The following is a 21972-nucleotide window of genomic DNA, read 5'->3' on the forward strand; positions in this document are numbered from 1 at the left end:
GATAAAGAGAAGTAACCACTGTCTGGTTTTGACATGTTGATATTGTGTGACAGTGGACAATGCTAATGAATTCAGAGAAGCTACTGTACCAGGTTACTTTATAAGGTAACCTCAGCTTATTGCTGCATACATTGACGTAGGTGATCATACCACCAGGTAGTGATCACATGTATATAATCAGCTGTGCCCTTAGGTGGGTTGCAGAACTTACTCTGAAGCATACATGATGTGTTCCCGTTGTCAACTTCTGATTGCAATTGCATTAATAAACTAATGATTGATTTACTTAAATATATTGTCTGATTGCTGATTTCACCAATTAGCAAATGATTGACAAAGAACAAGGAACTGTCCTGACATCACCACCATGGATGTTTCAGTTATATATTCTACCAAATGTTAATTTCTATCCTACTGTGATACTTGTGAGTTGATGTGATGTCATTGATGATTTCTAACAGAGTTGACAGTGAGAGTCCATTTCAGATTGCTGAAAAACAGGATGTTCTGACAGACTGGGTTGGTCACACCCAAACAGCTCTTTGCTGTACGCCCAGACTTAACACTAAGTCACACAAGACAAGTTTGTATCAGTGAAAAAACACTAGCATTTAACAGACAATTCTCTAAGTAATAAAACAGTGTAGCATGTCTCATTTACCACAAGTTTGTATCAGTGAAAAAACACTAGCATTTAACAACAGATAATTCTCTAAGTAAAAAAAACAGCATAGCATGTCTCATTTACCACCACACCTGTTGAGTTGACTTGGGTAACAGACCTCTAGCTTCTACAACACACCTGTTGAGTTGACTCCTGCTCTAACAGAGACCTCATTCTACAACACACCTTTGAGTGACTTGGTAACAGACCTCTTTAGGTGCTGGAACAAGAAATTTTGAGGTGAACTTTCCCAAGTCAGCTAGAAAGTTAGGTCAGATATTATAGGACACACTATGTGTAACTGCTGCTCTGTCAGCAGTTTCCTGTGGAGTTTTTCTGATGTCAGTGTTTCCTTTAGGAAGGCAGGTTTAACTGATCTGATTTGCTTAACAGTTTGCCACATAATTGAAGTGAGGAAGTAATGAGTTAGAAATCATATAGCCTAGCAGTATTTCTCACTCTTCAGTCCTCTCTTCATGACCGTAGACTTGTTTCGTCAGTGGAGCCCCAGTTAGAGACAGATATGATACCTGCAATGATATTGATGATCCTGTTCTGGAGCACAGGTATGTTTTGAAATTGTAAGATATATTACAATTTGTGCGGCTAGTAAAATAACATTCAGCTGGAAGCAGACAGTAAAAATGTGTCTCAAAGCAGGACAATGATGTGATCACCTGTAAATGTACTTTACTGTAGTCCATCTGTCCATCTGGGGACAGGCACTAGTTAAGTTGTGATGGTCAGTCTTATTAGAACCAAGGTAAGACCCAAATGCACACAACAGGGTTCAGGCAAAGACAGGTCAAGGCAGGCAGGGGTCGATAGTCCAGAGTCAGGGGGCAAAGGTACAGGACGGCAGGCATCCTCAGGGTAGGCAGAGATCTGTAATCCAGAGGAGGGCAGAGGTACAGATCAGCAAGCAGGCTCAGGGTCAGGCAGGTGGGCTCAGAGTCAGGACAGGCAGGTGGGCTCAGAGTCAGGACAGGCAGAGTGGTCAGGCAGGTGGGCTCAGAGTCAGGACAGGCAGAGTGGTCAGGCAGGTGGGCTCAGGGTCAGGCAGGTGAGCTCAGAGTCAGGACAGGCAGAGTGGTCAGGCAGGTGAGCTCAGAGTCAGGACAGGCAGAGTGGTCAGGCAGGTGGGCTCAGAGTCAGGACAGGCAGAGTGGTCAGGCAGGTGAGCTCAGAGTCAGGACAGGCAGAGTGGTCAGGCAGGTGAGCTCAGAGTCAGGACAGGCAGAGTGGTCAGGCAGGTGAGCTCAGAGTCAGGACAGGCAGAGTGGTCAGGCAGGTGAGCTCAGAGTCAGGACAGGCAGAGTGGTCAGGCAGGTGAGCTCAGAGTCAGGGTCAAGGGTAGAAACCAGGAGGACAAGAAAACAGAGACTGGGAAAAAGCATAAATACAGGCATAAATACACAGGGGATAATGGGGAAGATGGGCTTCACCTGGAAGGGGGTGGAGATAATCACAAAGACAGGTGAAACAGATCAGGGTGTGACACAATGTTCTCACTAAGCTGCAGATAAATCAGCCAATGCGGAAGCACAAGATTGAACTTCACTAACTTTTCTAGAGCAGCTGGTCACCAACCGGTTGATCGCTAACTGGTTGATCTCCATGACATTCCTAGTGGATCGACAAACACTTCTGTAAAAACCCACGATAAAGCCTTGTGTTCCTATTTTTTGGGGGGTCTCGGGCTGTTGGCAGTCGGTGCCCCCGATTCAGTTGCCCTGCACGCCGGGTTGATATTGTGTAGTCATAGTAACCAGGAGTCTCCTATGTAGAGGTGGTGAAGAGAGTTGAAGGGAAAAGAGGCCACAGTTCTGAAGAAGAGATGGAGGTGGATGAACCACAAACTGTTGTAAATGTTATACGTCAATCAAGTGATCTGGATGCACTTATTGTGGAGAAGGTGGTTTTTGTAGCATTTACTGCCACAGTTATTAATTGTCAATCAATCCCAAAAAACTTTGCTTTAGATCTCTGTTGTAGAGTTTTCCCTGTTAACATATCACTGTTGTAGAGTTTTCCCTGTTAACACCATCAGTGTTCTAGAGTTTCCCCTGTTAACACCACCACTGTTCTACAGTTTTCCCTGTTAACACCATCAGTGTTCTAGAGTTTCCCCTGTTAACACCACCACTGTTCTAGAGTTTTCCCTGTTAACACCATCAGTGTTCTAGAGTTTCCCCTGTTAACACCATCAGTGTTCTAGAGTTTCCCCTGTTAACACCACCACTGTTCTAGAGTTTCCCCTGTTAACACCATCAGTGTTCTAGAGTTTCCCCTGTTAACACCACCACTGTTCTAGAGTTTCCCCTGTTAACACCATCAGTGTTCTAGAGTTTCCCCTGTTAACACCACCACTGTTCTAGAGTGTCTCCTATTAACACCATCAACGTGTCCCTTTACTCTGGTAAATGTGATCAATGGAATATTATCCACTTTCACTGCAACAAACCAAAACTAAACCAACTATGTAAGAGATGTTGTAGGCAGAACGCATCAGAGTAGGATTCTATTGCATTGACACGACTCATCCTGTACTTGACACAGACTGGTGCGGCAGAACCAATCAGAGCTGCAGTAGGACTACATGCAAATAGAGCATTGCCATATATGGATCTGTTCCAGTTACTTTGAACTGGATTGTGTTTACAGCTGTAGGAGTAGGATCCTATTGCATTTATAAGTGGATAAACAGGTTACTGTCAAGCTCTGCATGTTTCTTTCAAAAGTCTCATAGAATGTAGGTCTACGTTGAACACCACACATTGGCTGCTACTGTAGACTGAATGATAGAACAGCTGTTTCCATGTTCAAATGTTATGGGATGTATTTTCCCCATAGTTTTTGATGGTAGGTCACTATGGTAGATCTACATTATGATCAAATAGCCATAGTAGCCCACTTGTCCACTGTTAACGGTAACTTAAAGGGGGTACAGCCTCTGTGTTCACAGTAAACACACACTGGAAGACCTGAAATCTGCTCAGTGACGGAAAAAGTTAGAGGGAACATTGATGATGGTGTCATGCATCTGACTGTTGTATATTCAGTGTGTCAATAATTGATTGTATCTGTCTCTATGTAAATGAAGGAGAGTATATATTGTATATTATATTGGGATTATGTTAGATCAGGGGGAACCGAGATGTCTGTGACCTGAGTCAAGATCAACAGGCCTGATTCTATATGTCAGGAAGAGAGAGAGAACTGGACAGCAACACAATTAGACCCAACCAAATCATGAGAAAACAAAAATAAAATTACTTGACACATTGGAAAGAATTAACAAAAAAAACCAGAGCAAACAAGAATTCTATTTGGCCCTAAACAGAGAGTACACAGTGGCAGAATACCTGACCACTGTGACTGACCCAAACTTAAGGAAAGCTTTGACTACGTACAGACTCAGTGAGCATAGCCAGCAATATTTGTGACCTGTTGCAACAAGAAAAGGTCAACCAGTGAAGAACAAACACCATTGTAATACAGCCCATATTTGTTTATTTATTTTCCCTTTTGTACTTTAACCATTTGCACATCGTTACAACACTGTATATATATAATATGACATTTGATCATCATAACCAGTAGTGATGTCATCATAACCAGTAGTGATGTCATCGTAACCAGTAACCTCTTCCACTATTGGCTCAGCTCAGCTTGACCCCTGACCTATGGAACTGAACAATTGAGAAAACAGAAACATAAGAAAGCAAATGTATTAAATCATATACAAACTCCTCTGCAGAGAGACGTCCACCTTTCCACATTGTGAATGTTGTGGTGAGGTCTTGTTGAGAAATGTCACACCATTTCTCAGTGCTCAATGTCTCAACACTGTTTCTCAAAGGAACCACAACCATTTGTCCTGCTCGTCTCTCACAGCTTAGTTCAGTCTACTGCTAAATAACAGGATATGGAGAAACAGCATTTGGCTCTCAGTCCAGAACCATGAGTCAGTCATGTAGACAAAGGAGAAGTGTTCTAGCAGAGGGAGCAAGTCTCATCAGAACGTCATGTGACTTTAGTTAAATACATAGATACACTAGATAAACATTACAGTCTTTAGTTAAATACATAGATACACTGGATAAACATTACAGACTTTAATTAAATGCATAGATACACTAGATAAACATAACAGATAAACATAAACATAATTTTGCCACCATAGACCCTCTCAGCAAGCTGTTTCCACTAGGGCCCTCTCAGCCACCAGGCTCCACGAGGGCCCTCTCAGCCACCAGGCTCCACGAGGGCCCTCTCAGCCACCAGGCTCCACTAGGGCCCTCTCAGCCACCAGGCTCCACTAGGGCCCTCTCAGCCACCAGGCTCCACTAGGGCCCTCTCAGCCACCAGGCTCCACTAGGGCCCTCTCAGCCACCAGGCTCCACTAGGGCCCTCTCAGCCACCAGGCTCCACTAGGGCCCTCTCAGCCACGTAGCTCCCTAGGGCCCTCTCAGCCACCAGGCTCCACTAGGGCCCTCTCAGCCACGTGGCTCCACTAGGGCCCTCTCAGCCACCAGGCTCCACTAGGGCCCTCTCAGCCACCAGGCTCCACTAGGGCCCTCTCAGCCAGCCTGTTCTACTTGGGTCCTCTCAGTCATCTGTCTCCACTTGGACCCTCTCAGCCAGCCTGCTCTACGTGGGCCCTGTCAGTCATCTGTCTCCACTTGGACCCTCTCAGCCAGCCTGCTCTACGTGGGCCCTGTCAGCCAGCCTGCTCTACGTGGGACCTCTCAGCCAGCTGGCAAACACATTCTCTGCATCTAGGCGGACATACACACTGCGTGTGTACTCTGCAGTGATGCCATTCGCACCGGGTCGAAAGACAAGGCATGTTGGTTTGGCTGTGCCACAGACCAAAGAACTTGGCGTATGGTATCGAGTTTAACACCCAATCTTACCAGAATGTCCACTCCCACATAGACTGTACGGGGAGGTCCGCGGACAACCAGTAGGTAGTGAGATACTTCCTTGGTTCCAATGCGGATTGATAACACCCCTATAGCGGTGAGTGTCGTCTGCGGAGTCGTTCCCAGTGGAAATGTAAACGTTTTTGCCACAAGAGTTAGCGGCAGTTAGCCGTTTTTGAAATTGCGTTGATGATTTCCAAACTGATTGCAGATTTTTCTGACCAGGTTTCCAGTCTGGCAACTTCGACCATAGTGCCGTTTAGGCACACGCCCCCGATCAGAGGAGATCGGTAAGTGTCGGCTGGTGAATCACCCAAGCCACACAGGAAAATCTCATGTTCGGTTAAGTTCCGAGTTGAACTCACCTTGTCATTTGCCACCAATGGCGGACTCATGGCCAAGTTCACCGGGTTTGCGACAGATGCTGACGTCGAACCCACGTCGTTGCGCAATGTAGGTAGGCAGGTAGTCTTGGAAGAATGAGATGAAGTCAACAGAGTTGGCATAGGTATTTGTGACAAGATTTGGTTGGTTTTCCAATCCATAAGTGGTACCAAACGGTCAATGAAATCCATCCCAATAAGCATCCGTTCGATGCCGATGCTGGTCATGTACATGGGGTGGATCACTGACACGCTTTCGAAGTTGAGTTTAAGTAGGAGACGCTTGGTTAGGGGCGAGGTCGCTTGGGTGAAACATCGAAGCTTCGTGTCGCAACATTTCATTTTCAACCAACGTTTTGTTGGGTCCACTGCCCCTTTTAGTTCAGCAAGGTTTCGGATATGAGGGAAATTGTCGAACCTGAATCTATTAGAGTGTGACAGGCCTCACAGTCCTCCAGTACTGTTCGAGTTGGTTTTTCTCGTCATATCCCCAACAAAATGAAGTGGGTTGGGAGTACCGAGCAGTTTGTAATCTGTGTCGATTTCCAAGACAGATAAGTTACCTACGTGACCCAGTGGGTCATCTATCGGAATGGGAGAGGAATCATCTGTTGCAAAGCTGCTTATCTTGTGCATCTACATCCGTATCAATGTCTGTAGACAAGACCTGTTCCTGGACAGGGATTGGAGTGGGGAAGGGGATAATGGAAATGTTGACGTCCTCTCCAATTGCATGAGTTTCGGCGGACTTGGTTTCCAATGATGACTTATCCTTTTTTCTTACGATGCAGTACGTCTCTTATCAGAGCGTCTATATCGTTTCGGTTAGCGTTTAGATCGTTGTTGAACACTTTGTTGCCCTTATTGTGCTTGTTACCCTTGTGTCCTGACCCTTTGTGAGGGTTAGGTATCAAGCTTTTTTGATAGTGTTAGCCAATGAGCTGTCGTGTTTGCGAGTCGCAGAACCACTGAATTCTATTTTCAAAACCGTGGCCAGTTTAGCGTAGTGGTTTTGCACGTGTTGCTCTTGTAGGCGGATGAACCTTGTCACGTGTCTGTTGGACGTTCGCTTCAATAGGTAGAGCCCGTCAGCATTCATAGTATTTGGGTAGCCTTCCAAGGCATCCTCTGTCTGCTAGGAATGTCTCAGTGTTGTTTGGCTTTCCTGTAAAGTGGTCAAAGAGGCGGAGGTTTTTGATGATTTTGTCAAGGCGATCCCCGCCGAGTGCGCAGGGAGCATCTGCAACCTCCTATGAGAAATTGTGGGCCGAAAGGTCAAGAGGAAAAGTCAAACTGCGGTTGTGTTGGCGAGGAAGTCCCATGTCACTGTGGACCGACTGGCCAAGAGATAGAGGCTGCAATCTCCTGTCAACCAAACAACCTAGCTCAGAGAACGAAGGAATGCATCCTTGTTCTCTGAGCTACGTTACTTGGTTTGGTTGTCCCGTGATAGTGTGTGATTGTTCTGGAGTTCCTCCAGATGACACCTAAGGGTGGTGTTCTGCTGCATGGCAGAGTCCACCTGGGAGTTGAGGGTGTTTATTTCAGAGACGTAGGTGGCACACTTGCTCCACTCGGCCTCGTACTTATCTGTAATGGTTTGCCGGGAGAGGTCTCCAGTGTGTAGTGAGAGATCCAGTGATGAGATGTCCTCCCTTTGTTTATAGGTCACATTTTCCAACTTTCTCACCTGGTCTTTCTCATCCATCATTAAATCAGCGACATCAATGTGTTCTGCTGTTTTTTCATCCAACTTGGTCACTGTGTTCATTAACTGATCGTCTTTGGTCTGCAGCTTTTGGAATAGAATGTTATTGTTTTGAGTGGTTTCATTCACAACCATTTGCAGGGAATCAAGTTGCTCGCCCCGGTTTCTAGCTAGCTCGTCAGATTCATCTAGTTTTGCGTGGACTTCATCGTATTTCGTTTTGGCTAACATGAGTTGTTCCTTTAGAATTCGGACTTCGTCAAGAGTTTGTTTGCGTTCTTCGTTTTAAGTGTTAGCCAGACCTTCCAATTGATCTGTTCTCACACACAGTTCCTCGGCTAGCAGTAGCTTATCTTTTCTGGCTTACGATGCCAACTCCCTGGTTCTCTCCATCTGTGCCTTGAACTACCCAGCTTCCTGCTGGTGCCTCTGCTGGGCACTGAGGTGCTGGGGCACTGTCCATCTCTGCTGGTGGGCATAGTTGAGGGCTAAACTGGAGAGAACCTTCACAAGGCCTCCATCTGATGGTTTATTTTGGAGAGCGTCTGTTGCAATGTCTGCATTTTTCTCGCTTATGGCATCGAAATCTAACATTTTCAGCCCCTCGGCATAGTTAGGATTTGCATCGTTGCTGAGGTCAGCGATCAATCTTTCCGTGGGTGAAGGTCCACTGATGAGAGGGGAAATGGGTGGAAACCCATCTGATGGGTTGCTCATTGTTATGATTATCAGTTATTTCAATTTTCGTAACGTTTGGATGTTTGAGTTGGAGGCTGCAAACACGATTTAACTCAGTTTGTAAACGTCAATGAATCATCAAGACTGGGTCAGTAACGTGAGTTGGTTATTACTGAACTCGCCAAAGCAGATTTCATTGATTCAATTGATTTTAATGATATATCGAACCTGTATCGGCTATTTGGGAATTTTTATTTTAATTCACCTGAAAGAGTTGCTATCTCTAAGTTAACGTGGAAAAGTTTAACGATGTCTCATTGGTTAGAACACATTAGTTTGTGCATTATGCCAATAAACAACCTGGAAAGGTAGTATAGCTGAATAATTGATGTCGTAAATTGAATGAGACAATGATATCCAATCGATATCATACTGAGACTGGTTAGATACCATACTGAGACTGGTTAGATATCATACTGAGACTGGTTAGATACCATACTGAGACTGGTTAGATACCATACTGAGACTGGTTAGATATCATACTGAGACTGGTTAGATACCATACTGAGACTGGTTAGATACCATACTGAGACTGGTTAGATATCATACTGAGACTGGTTAGATACCATACTGAGACTGGTTAGATACCATACTGAGACTGGTTAGATACCATACTGAGACTGGTTAGATACCATACTGAGACTGGTTAGATACCATACTGAGACTGGTTAGATACCATACTGAGACTGGTTAGATACCATACTGAGACTGGTTAGATACCATACTGAGACTGGTTAGATACCATACTGAGACTGGTTAGATATCATACTGAGACTGGTTAGATACCATACTGAGACTGGTTAGATACCATACTGAGACTGGTTAGATACCATACTGAGACTGGTTAGATACCATACTGAGACTGGTTAGATACCATACTGAGACTGGTTAGATGTCATACTGAGACTGGTTAGATATCATACTGAGACTGGTTAGATACCATACTGAGACTGGTTAGATACCATACTGAGACTGGTTAGATATCATACTGAGACTGGTTAGATACCATACTGAGACTGGTTAGATACCATACTGAGACTGGTTAGATACCATACTGAGACTGGTTAGATACCATACTGAGACTGGTTAGATACCATACTGAGACTGGTTAGATACCACACTGAGACTGGTTAGATACCATACTGAGACTGGTTAGATACCATACTGAGACTGGTTAGATACCATACTGAGACTGGTTAGATACCATACTGAGACTGGTTAGATACCATACTGAGACTGGTTAGATACCATACTGAGACTGGTTAGATACCATACTGAGACTGGTTAGATATCATACTGAGACTGGTTAGATATCATACTGAGACTGGTTAGATACCATACTGAGACTGGTTAGATACCATACTGAGACTGGTTAGATACCATACTGAGACTGGTTAGATATCATACTGAGACTGGTTAGATACCATACTGAGACTGGTTAGATATCATACTGAGACTGGTTAGATACCATACTGAGACTGGTTAGATATCATACTGAGACTGGTTAGATACCATACTGAGACTGGTTAGATACCATACTGAGACTGGTTAGATACCATACTGAGACTGGTTAGATACCATACTGAGACTGGTTAGATACCATACTGAGACTGGTTAGATACCATACTGAGACTGGTTAGATACCATACTGAGACTGGTTAGATACCATACTGAGACTGGTTAGATACCATACTGAGACTGGTTAGATACCATACTGAGACTGGTTAGATACCATACTGAGACTGGTTAGATACCATACTGAGACTGGTTAGATATCATACTGAGACTGGTTAGATACCATACTGAGACTGGTTAGATACCATACTGAGACTGGTTAGATATCATACTGAGACTGGTTAGATATCATACTGAGACTGGTTAGATATCATACTGAGACTGGTTAGATACCATACTGAGACTGGTTAGATACCATACTGAGACTGGTTAGATACCATACTGAGACTGGTTAGATACCATACTGAGACTGGTTAGATATCATACTGAGACTGGTTAGATATCATACTGAGACTGGTTAGATACCATACTGAGACTGGTTAGATACCATACTGAGACTGGTTAGATACCATACTGAGACTGGTTAGATATCATACTGAGACTGGTTAGATATCATACTGAGACTGGTTAGATATCATACTGAGACTGGTTAGATATCATACTGAGACTGGTTAGATACCATACTGAGACTGGTTAGATATCATACTGAGACTGGTTAGATACCATACTGAGACTGGTTAGATACCATACTGAGACTGGTTAGATATCATACTGAGACTGGTTAGATACCATACTGAGACTGGTTAGATACCATACTGAGACTGGTTAGATATCATACTGAGACTGGTTAGATATCATACTGAGACTGGTTAGATACCATACTGAGACTGGTTAGATACCATACTGAGACTGGTTAGATACCATACTGAGACTGGTTAGATATCATACTGAGACTGGTTAGATACCATACTGAGACTGGTTAGATACCATACTGAGACTGGTTAGATACCATACTGAGACTGGTTAGATACCATACTGAGACTGGTTAGATACCATACTGAGACTGGTTAGATACCATACTGAGACTGGTTAGATATCATACTGAGACTGGTTAGATACCATACTGAGACTGGTTAGATACCATACTGAGACTGGTTAGATACCATACTGAGACTGGTTAGATACCATACTGAGACTGGTTAGATACCATACTGAGACTGGTTAGATACCATACTGAGACTGGTTAGATACCATACTGAGACTGGTTAGATACCATACTGAGACTGGTTAGATACCATACTGAGACTGGTTAGATACCATACTGAGACTGGTTAGATACCATACTGAGACTGGTTAGATATCATACTGAGACTGGTTAGATACCATACTGAGACTGGTTAGATACCATACTGAGACTGGTTAGATATCATACTGAGACTGGTTAGATACCATACTGAGACTGGTTAGATACCATACTGAGACTGGTTAGATACCATACTGAGACTGGTTAGATACCATACTGAGACTGGTTAGATACCATACTGAGACTGGTTAGATATCATACTGAGACTGGTTAGATATCATACTGAGACTGGTTAGATACCATACTGAGACTGGTTAGATACCATACTGAGACTGGTTAGATACCATACTGAGACTGGTTAGATATCATACTGAGACTGGTTAGATACCATACTGAGACTGGTTAGATACCATACTGAGACTGGTTAGATACCATACTGAGACTGGTTAGATACCATACTGAGACTGGTTAGATATCATACTGAGACTGGTTAGATATCATACTGAGACTGGTTAGATATCATACTGAGACTGGTTAGATATCATACTGAGACTGGTTAGATACCATACTGAGACTGGTTAGATATCATACTGAGACTGGTTAGATATCATACTGAGACTGGTTAGATACCATACTGAGACTGGTTAGATATCATACTGAGACTGGTTAGATACCATACTGAGACTGGTTAGATATCATACTGAGACTGGTTAGATATCATACTGAGACTGGTTAGATACCATACTGAGACTGGTTAGATACCATACTGAGACTGGTTAGATACCATACTGAGACTGGTTAGATACCATACTGAGACTGGTTAGATACCATACTGAGACTGGTTAGATATCATACTGAGACTGGTTAGATACCATACTGAGACTGGTTAGATACCATACTGAGGCTGGTTAGATATCATACTGAGACTGGTTAGATATCATACTGAGACTGGTTAGATATCATACTGAGACTGGTTAGATACCATACTGAGACTGGTTAGATACCATACTGAGACTGGTTAGATATCATACTGAGACTGGTTAGATACCATACTGAGACTGGTTAGATACCATACTGAGACTGGTTAGATATCATACTGAGACTGGTTAGATATCATACTGAGACTGGTTAGATACCATACTGAGACTGGTTAGATATCATACTGAGACTGGTTAGATACCATACTGAGACTGGTTAGATACCATACTGAGACTGGTTAGATACCATACTGAGACTGGTTAGATACCATACTGAGACTGGTTAGATACCATACTGAGACTGGTTAGATACCATACTGAGACTGGTTAGATATCATACTGAGACTGGTTAGATATCATACTGAGACTGGTTAGATATCATATTGAGACTGGTTAGATACCATACTGAGACTGGTTAGATACCATACTGAGACTGGTTAGATACCATACTGAGACTGGTTAGATATCATACTGAGACTGGTTAGATACCATACTGAGACTGGTTAGATATCATACTGAGACTGGTTAGATATCATACTGAGACTGGTTAGATACCATACTGAGACTTGTTAGATACCATACTGAGACTGGTTAGATATCATACTGAGACTGGTTAGATATCATACTGAGACTGGTTAGATACCATACTGAGACTGGTTAGATATCATACTGAGACTGGTTAGATATCATACTGAGACTGGTTAGATACCATACTGAGACTGGTTAGATACCATACTGAGACTGGTTAGATACCATACTGAGACTGGTTAGATATCATACTGAGACTGGTTAGATATCATACTGAGACTGGTTAGATATCATACTGAGACTGGTTAGATACCATACTGAGACTGGTTAGATACCATACTGAGACTGGTTAGATATCATACTGAGACTGGTTAGATATCATACTGAGACTGGTTAGATATCATACTGAGACTGGTTAGATACCATACTGAGACTGGTTAGATATCATACTGAGACTGGTTAGATATCATACCGAGACTGGTTAGATATCATACCGAGACTGGTTAGATACCATACCGAGACTGGTTAGATACCATACCGAGACTGGTTATATATCATACTGAGACTGGTTAGATACCATACTGAGACTGGTTAGATATCATACTGAGACTGGTTAGATATCATACTGAGACTGGTTTGATACCATACTGAGACTGGTTAGATACCATACTGAGACTGGTTAGATACCATACTGAGACTGGTTAGATATCATACTGAGACTGGTTAGATACCATACTGAGACTGGTTAGATACCATACTGAGACTGGTTAGATACCATACTGAGACTGGTTAGATACCATACTGAGACTGGTTAGATATCATACTGAGACTGGTTAGATATCATACTGAGACTGGTTAGATATCATACTGAGACTGGTTAGATACCATACTGAGACTGGTTAGATATCATACTGAGACTGGTTAGATATCATACTGAGACTGGTTAGATATCATACTGAGACTGGTTAGATACCATACTGAGACTGGTTAGATACCATACTGAGACTGGTTCGATATCATACTGAGACTGGTTAGATACCATACTGAGACTGGTTAGATATCATACTGAGACTGGTTAGATACCATACTGAGACTGGTTAGATACCATACTGAGACTGGTTAGATATCATACTGAGACTGGTTAGATATCATACTGAAACTGGTTAGATACCATACTGAGACTGGTTAGATACCATACTGAGACTGGTTATATATCATACTGAGACTGGTTAGATACCATACTGAGACTGGTTAGATATCATACTGAGACTGGTTAGATACCATACTGAGACTGGTTAGATACCATACTGAGACTGGTTAGATATCATACTGAGACTGGTTAGATACCATACTGAGACTGGTTAGATACCATACTGAGACTGGTTAGATACCATACTGAGACTGGTTAGATATCATACTGAGACTGGTTAGATACCATACTGAGACTGGTTAGATACCATACTGAGACTGGTTAGATACCATACTGAGACTGGTTAGATACCATACTGAGACTGGTTAGATACCATACTGAGACTGGTTAGATACCATACTGAGACTGGTTAGATACCATACTGAGACTGGTTAGATACCATACTGAGACTGGTTAGATACCATACTGAGACTGGTTAGATACCATACTGAGACTGGTTAGATACCATACTGAGACTGGTTAGATACCATACTGAGACTGGTTAGATACCATACTGAGACTGGTTAGATACCATACTGAGACTGGTTAGATACCATACTGAGACTGGTTAGATATCATACTGAGACTGGTTAGATACCATACTGAGACTGGTTAGATACCATACTGAGACTGGTTAGATACCATACTGAGACTGGTTAGATACCATACTGAGACTGGTTAGATACCATACTGAGACTGGTTAGATACCATACTGAGACTGGTTAGATACCATACTGAGACTGGTTAGATACCATACTGAGACTGGTTAGATACCATACTGAGACTGGTTAGATACCATACTGAGACTGGTTAGATACCATACTGAGACTGGTTAGATACCATACTGAGACTGGTTAGATACCATACTGAGACTGGTTAGATACCATACTGAGACTGGTTAGATACCATACTGAGACTGGTTAGATATCATACTGAGACTGGTTAGATACCATACTGAGACTGGTTAGATACCATACTGAGACTGGTTAGATACCATACTGAGACTGGTTAGATATCATACTGAGACTGGTTAGATACCATACTGAGACTGGTTAGATACCATACTGAGACTGGTTAGATACCATACTGAGACTGGTTAGATACCATACTGAGACTGGTTAGATACCATACTGAGACTGGTTCGATACCATACTGAGACTGGTTAGATACCATACTGAGACCGATTCTTCACCAGAGGTTACTGACAGCGCTGAGATAACCAGTCTCAGTATGACACCTAACCAATATGTCGTGACGTTGTATCGGTTAATGTGGCGACTGCTGCTCATCGAAAGATTAACGGTTTATAATTGTGTGATTAAATTAATCAGGAAATGATTAACTGATTCTCCTGGGGCACCATGGGACAATTGGTTTTATTGAGTTTCTATTTCCCAAATGAACTCAAAGAATATCAGAATATCGATTTTACAACAGTCGCTGAACAATCAATTTCCTCTACAGTCTCATTGTGAACGTCGCATAATGCGGAATCTGCACAAACCCGGGTCTCACCAATGAGTCTGTACCAATTTTAGTTGATTAGTTATTTACTAGCAAGCTAAAATGATAATAAAACATGCACATACACAATGACAAGGTCTTGGCTATTGATTAGAACTTAATATAACGGGCCAACACCCTATGACGTGTTTCAAAGAGAGAGAGAGAAAGAGAAAGTACTCAAGAGAAATATACATTTGGGTGCATTTGTCAGCTATGCTTATTTTAACCCTAACCTTGCCCCGAACTGCCACTCTTATGGGTCAGAATATAATGATGTAATTTGGTTTGAAGGTGTCTGATGGGGTTTCAGCTTCTTGGATGGAGCACTTCTCTAGTACAACTCTCTGGTTGTCCTCACGATGTCAGTGTCATTTTGGCTTAGTGGTCACCCGTGTTCTGAAAGGGGTCTTCTGAGGACAGCCAGCCCTGTAGCTCAGGGCTCACAGCGTAGGAATCAAATGAGTGTAGATACACGATTCACTGGGGAGGGGAGACCGGGTGGCTTGAATTCATCCACTTAGACGTAGCTTCTCATCCGTAGCATGGGTAGAAAAGGGTTCTTTTGTCTTCAACTTCATGTTGCATTTTGTTGACTACTCAGACCTCGGCTGCAGCTCGGGTCACTTAGTCTGATATGTTAATTCTTCACTCACAGGTCTTATACCCTCGTGTCGGAAGTGGGCGTCTTCCGCCTTTAGGGCAATTCTCTGGGCGTACCAAGTTACGAGGCAAGGTCTAGATTTTACTCAAATCCAATTTTAGACAACTAACTTCATATTTCATATTTACCAAAACATTCTCTTTGATTTGGACATTTTCCATCCAACGTACAATGTATAAACATCAAGCATATACTAGCACAACTCTTAAAGTTACACTGTTTTCGTTATAACGTCTTCCTTTAACTTTTCCCATTTATTGCATGTTAATTGTCTACATAGTTCTCCTAAGTGAGAGGAAAAAGGAATGTGGTCTCCTACCTTAGATTTATAATGGGCGTGAGGTGTCATAAGGTGTCTTCCTATCCCTTGAGATCCCCTCTCCTCTGGTGGGGGTGAGATCTCTCTGCGGGATTGTGGTCATTGGTAACCTGAGCCGAGCAGGACAGTCATGACACTCACCAACTCCCAATCAGCCCCAATTAGTCCTGGCCGGAGAGCCCATGGAGACCGGGCACGTCCAGCAGTTGGAGCTGATGTGATGTAAACTCCGTCTGACACCAGGCCTCCACGAGTCTCCCCCTGGTGGCTGACCTGCTGTACTCCACATTCCATAAATGTGTTAAACTGGTACCAGGAGACCTTCAGACGAGTCTTGTAAAGCTTGTGGGCGTCCTAGATCAAAACAACCTGTCTGTGTTTCTGAGAGACTCACCGTTCCATAGTGGGGTCATGTTAGTGTGTCCTAGATCAAATCAACCTGTCTGTGTTTCTGAGAGTCTCACCTTTCCATAGTGGGGTCATGTTAGTGTGTCCTAGATCAAATCAACCTGTCTGTGTTAAGAGAGTCTCACCGTTCCATAGTGGGGTCATGTTAGTGTGTCCTAGATCAAAACAACCTGTCTGTGTTAAGAGAGACTCACCTTTCCATAGTGGGTTCATGTTAGTGTGTCGTCCAAACGGTTCTGACACTACAGACAGAAGTTGGCAGATGGACTGTATGACCTCAGACGATGCTTATGGGGTCGTAGGGCAAATCGGAGAACATCATCGTGTTCCTGAATCTCATCTTTCCATACTTTACAGGCCAAACTGATCTGACGGTACAGATTTTCACACGGCCGCAGAAATTGTAGGCGAAGGGTTCAATTGTAAATGAAAAGAGCATCTGCCAAACATGCATTGTGTGTGAGGGGGTACAGAGATGTGGTAGTCATATATTAATCATGCTGTGGTCTACATTTTGTTCATCATCAAGCAGACCAGATCAGTAGAGATGGTGGAGCCTGTTAGGCTGTTTAAAATGGAAGAATATCATTTATATACTGTAGAATGAGACTAATACCTCTATATACATTTGGACAGGATTTGAGTGACGTTTTCTAAATAGTTTTATAATAAATATATATAATACATTTTCACTGAGACGTCATGGAGTGTACATCAATTTAAATCCCAACTTGTAACTAAAGTATAAATAATAAATAATCAACAATGTATAACAGTCCTACAACTGTCACCTTATGTAACAGCTGATTTACTGATTTACTACACATCTCAAAATGTGGTCCAGGTGTCTTAGTATTCCTATAGCAACCTGTGTCCAAACTCAGCATTAAATAGCATCTAATCAGAATAGTGTACAGAGAAGTTTTTACAGCTATTCAAATGTAATGTGTTTTTTAGTGTTTATTCTGTTGCATTAAAAAAAGTCACTGTTAGATCAATATCATTGTGAACACATCTGATTGGACTAGATCCATGGTGAGGTGAGACACGTCTGATTGGACTAGATCCATGTTGAGGTGAGACACGTCTGATTGGGAGGGAGAAGAGGAGAATAGAGTGTCAAAAGAGGAGATGAGAGGGGGAGAAGAAAGGGGAGTAGAGAAGAGGAGAGAGGGAGAAGAGGAGAAGAGAGGTGGAGAAGAGAAGAGGGGGAGATGAGGGGGAGAAGAGGAGAGTGGAGGGGAGGGAGGGGAGGGGAAGAAGAGGAGAGGAGAAAGGGGAGAAGAGAAGAGGAGAGAGGGAGAAAAGGAGAAGAGAGGTGGAGAAGAGAAGAGGAGAGGGGGGGAAGAGGAGAAGAGATGGGGAGAAGAGGAGAGGGGGAGATGAGGGGGAGAAGAGGAGAGAGTGGAGGGGAGGGAGGGGAGGGGAAGAAGAGGAGAGGAGAAAGGGGAGAAGAGGAGAAGAGAGGGGTAGAAGAGAGATTGGGAGAAGAGGAGAGGAGAGGGGGAGAAGAGGAGAAGAGAGGGGGAGAAGAGGAAAGGGAGAGAAGAGGAGAGGAGGGAGGGGAAGATGAGAGAGACTGGGAGAAAAGGAGAGGCGAGGGGGAGAATAGGGGAGGGGTAGGAGAACAGAGACTGGTAAATGAGTAGAGGAGAATAGAGGGTCAGAAGAGGAGAGGGGGAGAAGAGGAGAGGAGAGGGGGAGAAGAGTAGAGGGGGAGAAAAGGGGGTGAAGAGGAGAATAGAGACTGGGAGACGAAGAGAGGAGAAGAGGGAAAGGGGAGGGGAGGAGGAGAGAGGGGGAGAAGAGGAGAGGGGGAGAAGAGGAGATGAGAGGGAGGGAGAAGAGGAGAGGGGAGGAGAAGAGAGGGGGAGAAGAGGAGAGGGGAGGAGAAGAGGGGAGGGGAGGGGAGAAGAGGAAAGGGGGAGAAGAGGAGAGGGGAGAAAAGGAGAAGAGAGGGGAGAGGAGGAGAAGAGGAGGAGAAGAGAGGGGAGAGGAGGAGAGGAGAGGGGGAGAAAAGTAGAGGTGGGAGGTGAGGGGAAGAAGTGGAGAAGGGAGGGAGGAGAAGAAAAGGGGAGTAGGGAGGAGAATAGAAGAGGGGGGAAGAGCAGAGGGGTGAGATGATGAGAGGGAGGGGTAGAATTGGGAAGAAGAGTCGAAGAGAGGGGGAGAAGAGTAGAGGGGGAGAAGATGAAGAGAGAGGGGGAGAAGGGGGAGAGGAGGAGAGGGGGAGAAGAGGATAGGGGGAGAATTGGGGAGAAGAGGAGAGAGGGGAGAAGAGGAGAGGGGGAGAATGGGGAGAAGAGGAGAGGGAGAGGGGAGGTGAAGAAGAGGACAGGAGGGGGGAGACTGGGAGAAGAGGAGAGGAGAGGGGGAGGAGAAGAGAGGGGGGATAAGGCGAGTGGGGATGAAAGAGGAGAGGAGGAGAAAAGGAGAGAGGAGAAAAGGAAAGTGGGAGTAGAGGAGAGGGGTGAAAAGGAGAAGAGAGGGGAGAGGAGGAGAAGAGAAGTGAGGGGAGGAGAGGAGAGGGGGAGAAAAGCAGAGGTGGGAGGGGAGGCGAAGAAGAGGAGAAGTGAGGGAGGAGAAGAGAGGGGGAGAAGAGGAGAAGAGAGTGGGAGCAAGGAGGAGATATGGAGAGGGGGAGAAGAGCAGAGGGGTGAGAAGAGGAGAGGGGAGGGGTAGAATTGGGGAGAAGAGGATAAGAGAGGATAAGAGAGGAGGAGAGAAGAGGGGGGAAGAGAGGAGAAGAGAGGAGAGAGATGGAGAGAGATGGGGAGAAGAGTAGAAGAGAGGGGAGAAGAGGGGAAGAAGAGTAGAGGGGGAATAAGAGGAGAAGAGTAGAGGGGGAGTTGAGGAGAAGAGTTGAGGGGGGAGTTGAGGAGAAGAGAGGGGTTGAAGAGGAGTAGAGGAGGGGAGAAGGGAGACAAGTAGAGGGGAGGGGAGAGTAGTAGAGGTGGGAGGAGAGGGGAGGAGGAGTGGGAGAAGGGGAGAAGAGCAGAAGAGAGGGGTTGAAGAGGAGTAGAGAGGGGGTGAAGAGGAGGGGGAGAAGAAGAGAAGAGAGTGGAGAAGAGTAGAGGTGGGAGGAGAGGGGAGGAGAGGGGCAAGGAGTGGAGAGGGGAGGAGAGGAGAGGAGAAGAGAGGGGGAGAAGAGTAGAGTAGAGGTGGGAGGAGAGGGGAGGAGGAGGGGGAGAAGAAGAGAAGAGGAGAAGAGAGTGTAGAAGAGTAGTGGTGGGAGGAGAGGGGCGAGGAGTGGAGAGGGGAGGAGAGAAGAAGAGGAGAAAAGAGGGGGAGTTCATTAACTGCTTGCTTGATTTTATACATCTGTCAGGAAGGGGTGTGGCTGAAATAGAATCCACTAATTTGAAGGGGTGTCCACATACTTTTGTATATATGGTGTATGTACACATGGGTGTTGTTGCACCATACCAACGATAAGCCTGTCTTCCCCATCACATCATGAAAGGTCATGTTGATGTTCATTTAACCTCTGTCTCTCTCTTCCTCTGACTCCTCCCTTTCTCCTTTGTTTCTCTCTGTCTCTCTGTCTCTTTCTCCTCTGTCTCTCTCTTTCTCCCCTGGCTCTCTCTTTCTCCTCTGTCTCTCTCTTTCTCCCCTGTCTCTCTCTTTCTCCCCTGTCTCTCTCTTTCTCCTCTGTCTCTCTCTTTCTCCTCTGTCTCTCTCTTTCTCCCCTGTCTCTCTCTTTCTCCTCTCTCTCTCTTTCTCCCCTGTCTCTCTCTTTCTCCCCTGTCTCTCTCTTTCTCCTCTGTCTCTCTCTTTCTCCTCTGTCTCTCTCTTTCTCCTCTGTCTCTCTCTTTCTCCTCAGATCTCCAGGCTCAAAGCGTCAGTCCACCAGGTAGGTAGAGTATAAATCTACAGTGATTATAGCAGTTCAATATTAGTCAACTTTATTATCCCACATGGAGAAATTCATGTGTCCATACAAACCATTCTACAACCCAATAACAAGTAGTGTTTTATGGAACTACTATTACTTGTCAACCACAAAGCATTACTGCTGTTAGAATAACAGAATCACTGTCATCATCTGTCCTCACCACTGTGTTTTCCTCTCTGCTGTTTACAGCTGAACAATCAGTCAGACTGGTGGATGGGACCACTTCCTGTTCTGGGACAGTGGAAGTCTTCTACAGAGGAGAGTGGTTGGGTCTATGTCCTAGGTGGTGGAGCATGATGAGAGATGTTAAGGTTGTGTGTAGAGAGCTGGACTGTGGGAATCCTGTATCTGTATCTAGAGGACCTCTGATTGAAGATGGAAGAAGAGGAGTCACGATGTGGAGTTGTAGGAGAGATGAGTCTTCTATTAGATGGTGTAACATCATAGAAGGACCTGGTGTCTGTCATGGTGGATATTATCGTCATGTGACCTGTTCAGGTAAGAGACTGGTCATATTGACAGATTTATTTATACATTATACAATATTACCATGTATCATGTTTTATGTTTTAATTTAATTTAAATAGAGGGCGAGATGTCAGATGTATTTAAACATTATATTTGTGTTTGTCATATTGGTTTATGGGAGATGTTCATGGGCAGATCATTGTAGTTCAGATGGTACTGAAGTGAAGCTGCCTGATGGATGTCCAGCTGTTTATTTTCTATAAAGTGAAGTGAACTTATTCCTGTCTCCTGCCTGCATTATTCCCAACCCGATCCTGAGTGACTAAGAACCCATTTCTACCTCTTACAGTATCAAACATAGCAAACTACAATCTTTTATCCAACATATTTGTGTTTCGTCCTTGACAGTGTCATCAACAGAACTGATTGAATGTTCAACCAACTCTTTTTCTCCAGACTCTGTGCGTCTTGTGGATGGAGCTGGTCTCTGCTCTGGGAGAGTGGAGGTGAAGTCCAATCAGTCCTGGGCCTCAGTGTGTGAAGCTGACTTTGACCGGCAGGATGCAGAGGTAGTCTGTAGGGATGTTGGCTGTGGGGCTCCTGCAACTCTACAGGGGGGGCTCTATGGAGAAGGTGAGGGTCAGACCTGGGATAAAGAGTTCCAGTGTAAAGGCAAAGAGTCCCTTCTCCTGGACTGTGACACCTCAGACAGAGAGAACAACACCTGCCTACCTGGTAATGCTGTTGGACTCACCTGCTCAGGTAAGAAACAGTTTGTCACT

At 44.3% G+C, this 21972-nt stretch overlaps 1 protein-coding gene across 1 annotated transcript in view; it reads left to right on the forward strand.

The window, feature by feature from the left end:
* The window catches only part of LOC135537362 (scavenger receptor cysteine-rich type 1 protein M130-like), a 78412-nt gene that overhangs the window by 27525 nt on the left and 28915 nt on the right, over positions 1–21972 (forward strand). Inside the window, exons 9-12 of the mRNA XM_064963551.1 lie at positions 1095–1230; positions 20651–20680; positions 20912–21220; positions 21647–21952. Of these exons, the coding sequence (XP_064819623.1) occupies positions 1095–1230; positions 20651–20680; positions 20912–21220; positions 21647–21952 (781 nt within the window). The remainder of the gene's footprint in view (positions 1–1094; positions 1231–20650; positions 20681–20911; positions 21221–21646; positions 21953–21972) is intronic.

The sequence above is a fragment of the Oncorhynchus masou genome, unplaced genomic scaffold (genome assembly GCF_036934945.1).
Source record: "Oncorhynchus masou masou isolate Uvic2021 unplaced genomic scaffold, UVic_Omas_1.1 unplaced_scaffold_756, whole genome shotgun sequence".
Taxonomy (NCBI): Eukaryota; Metazoa; Chordata; class Actinopteri; order Salmoniformes; family Salmonidae; genus Oncorhynchus; species Oncorhynchus masou.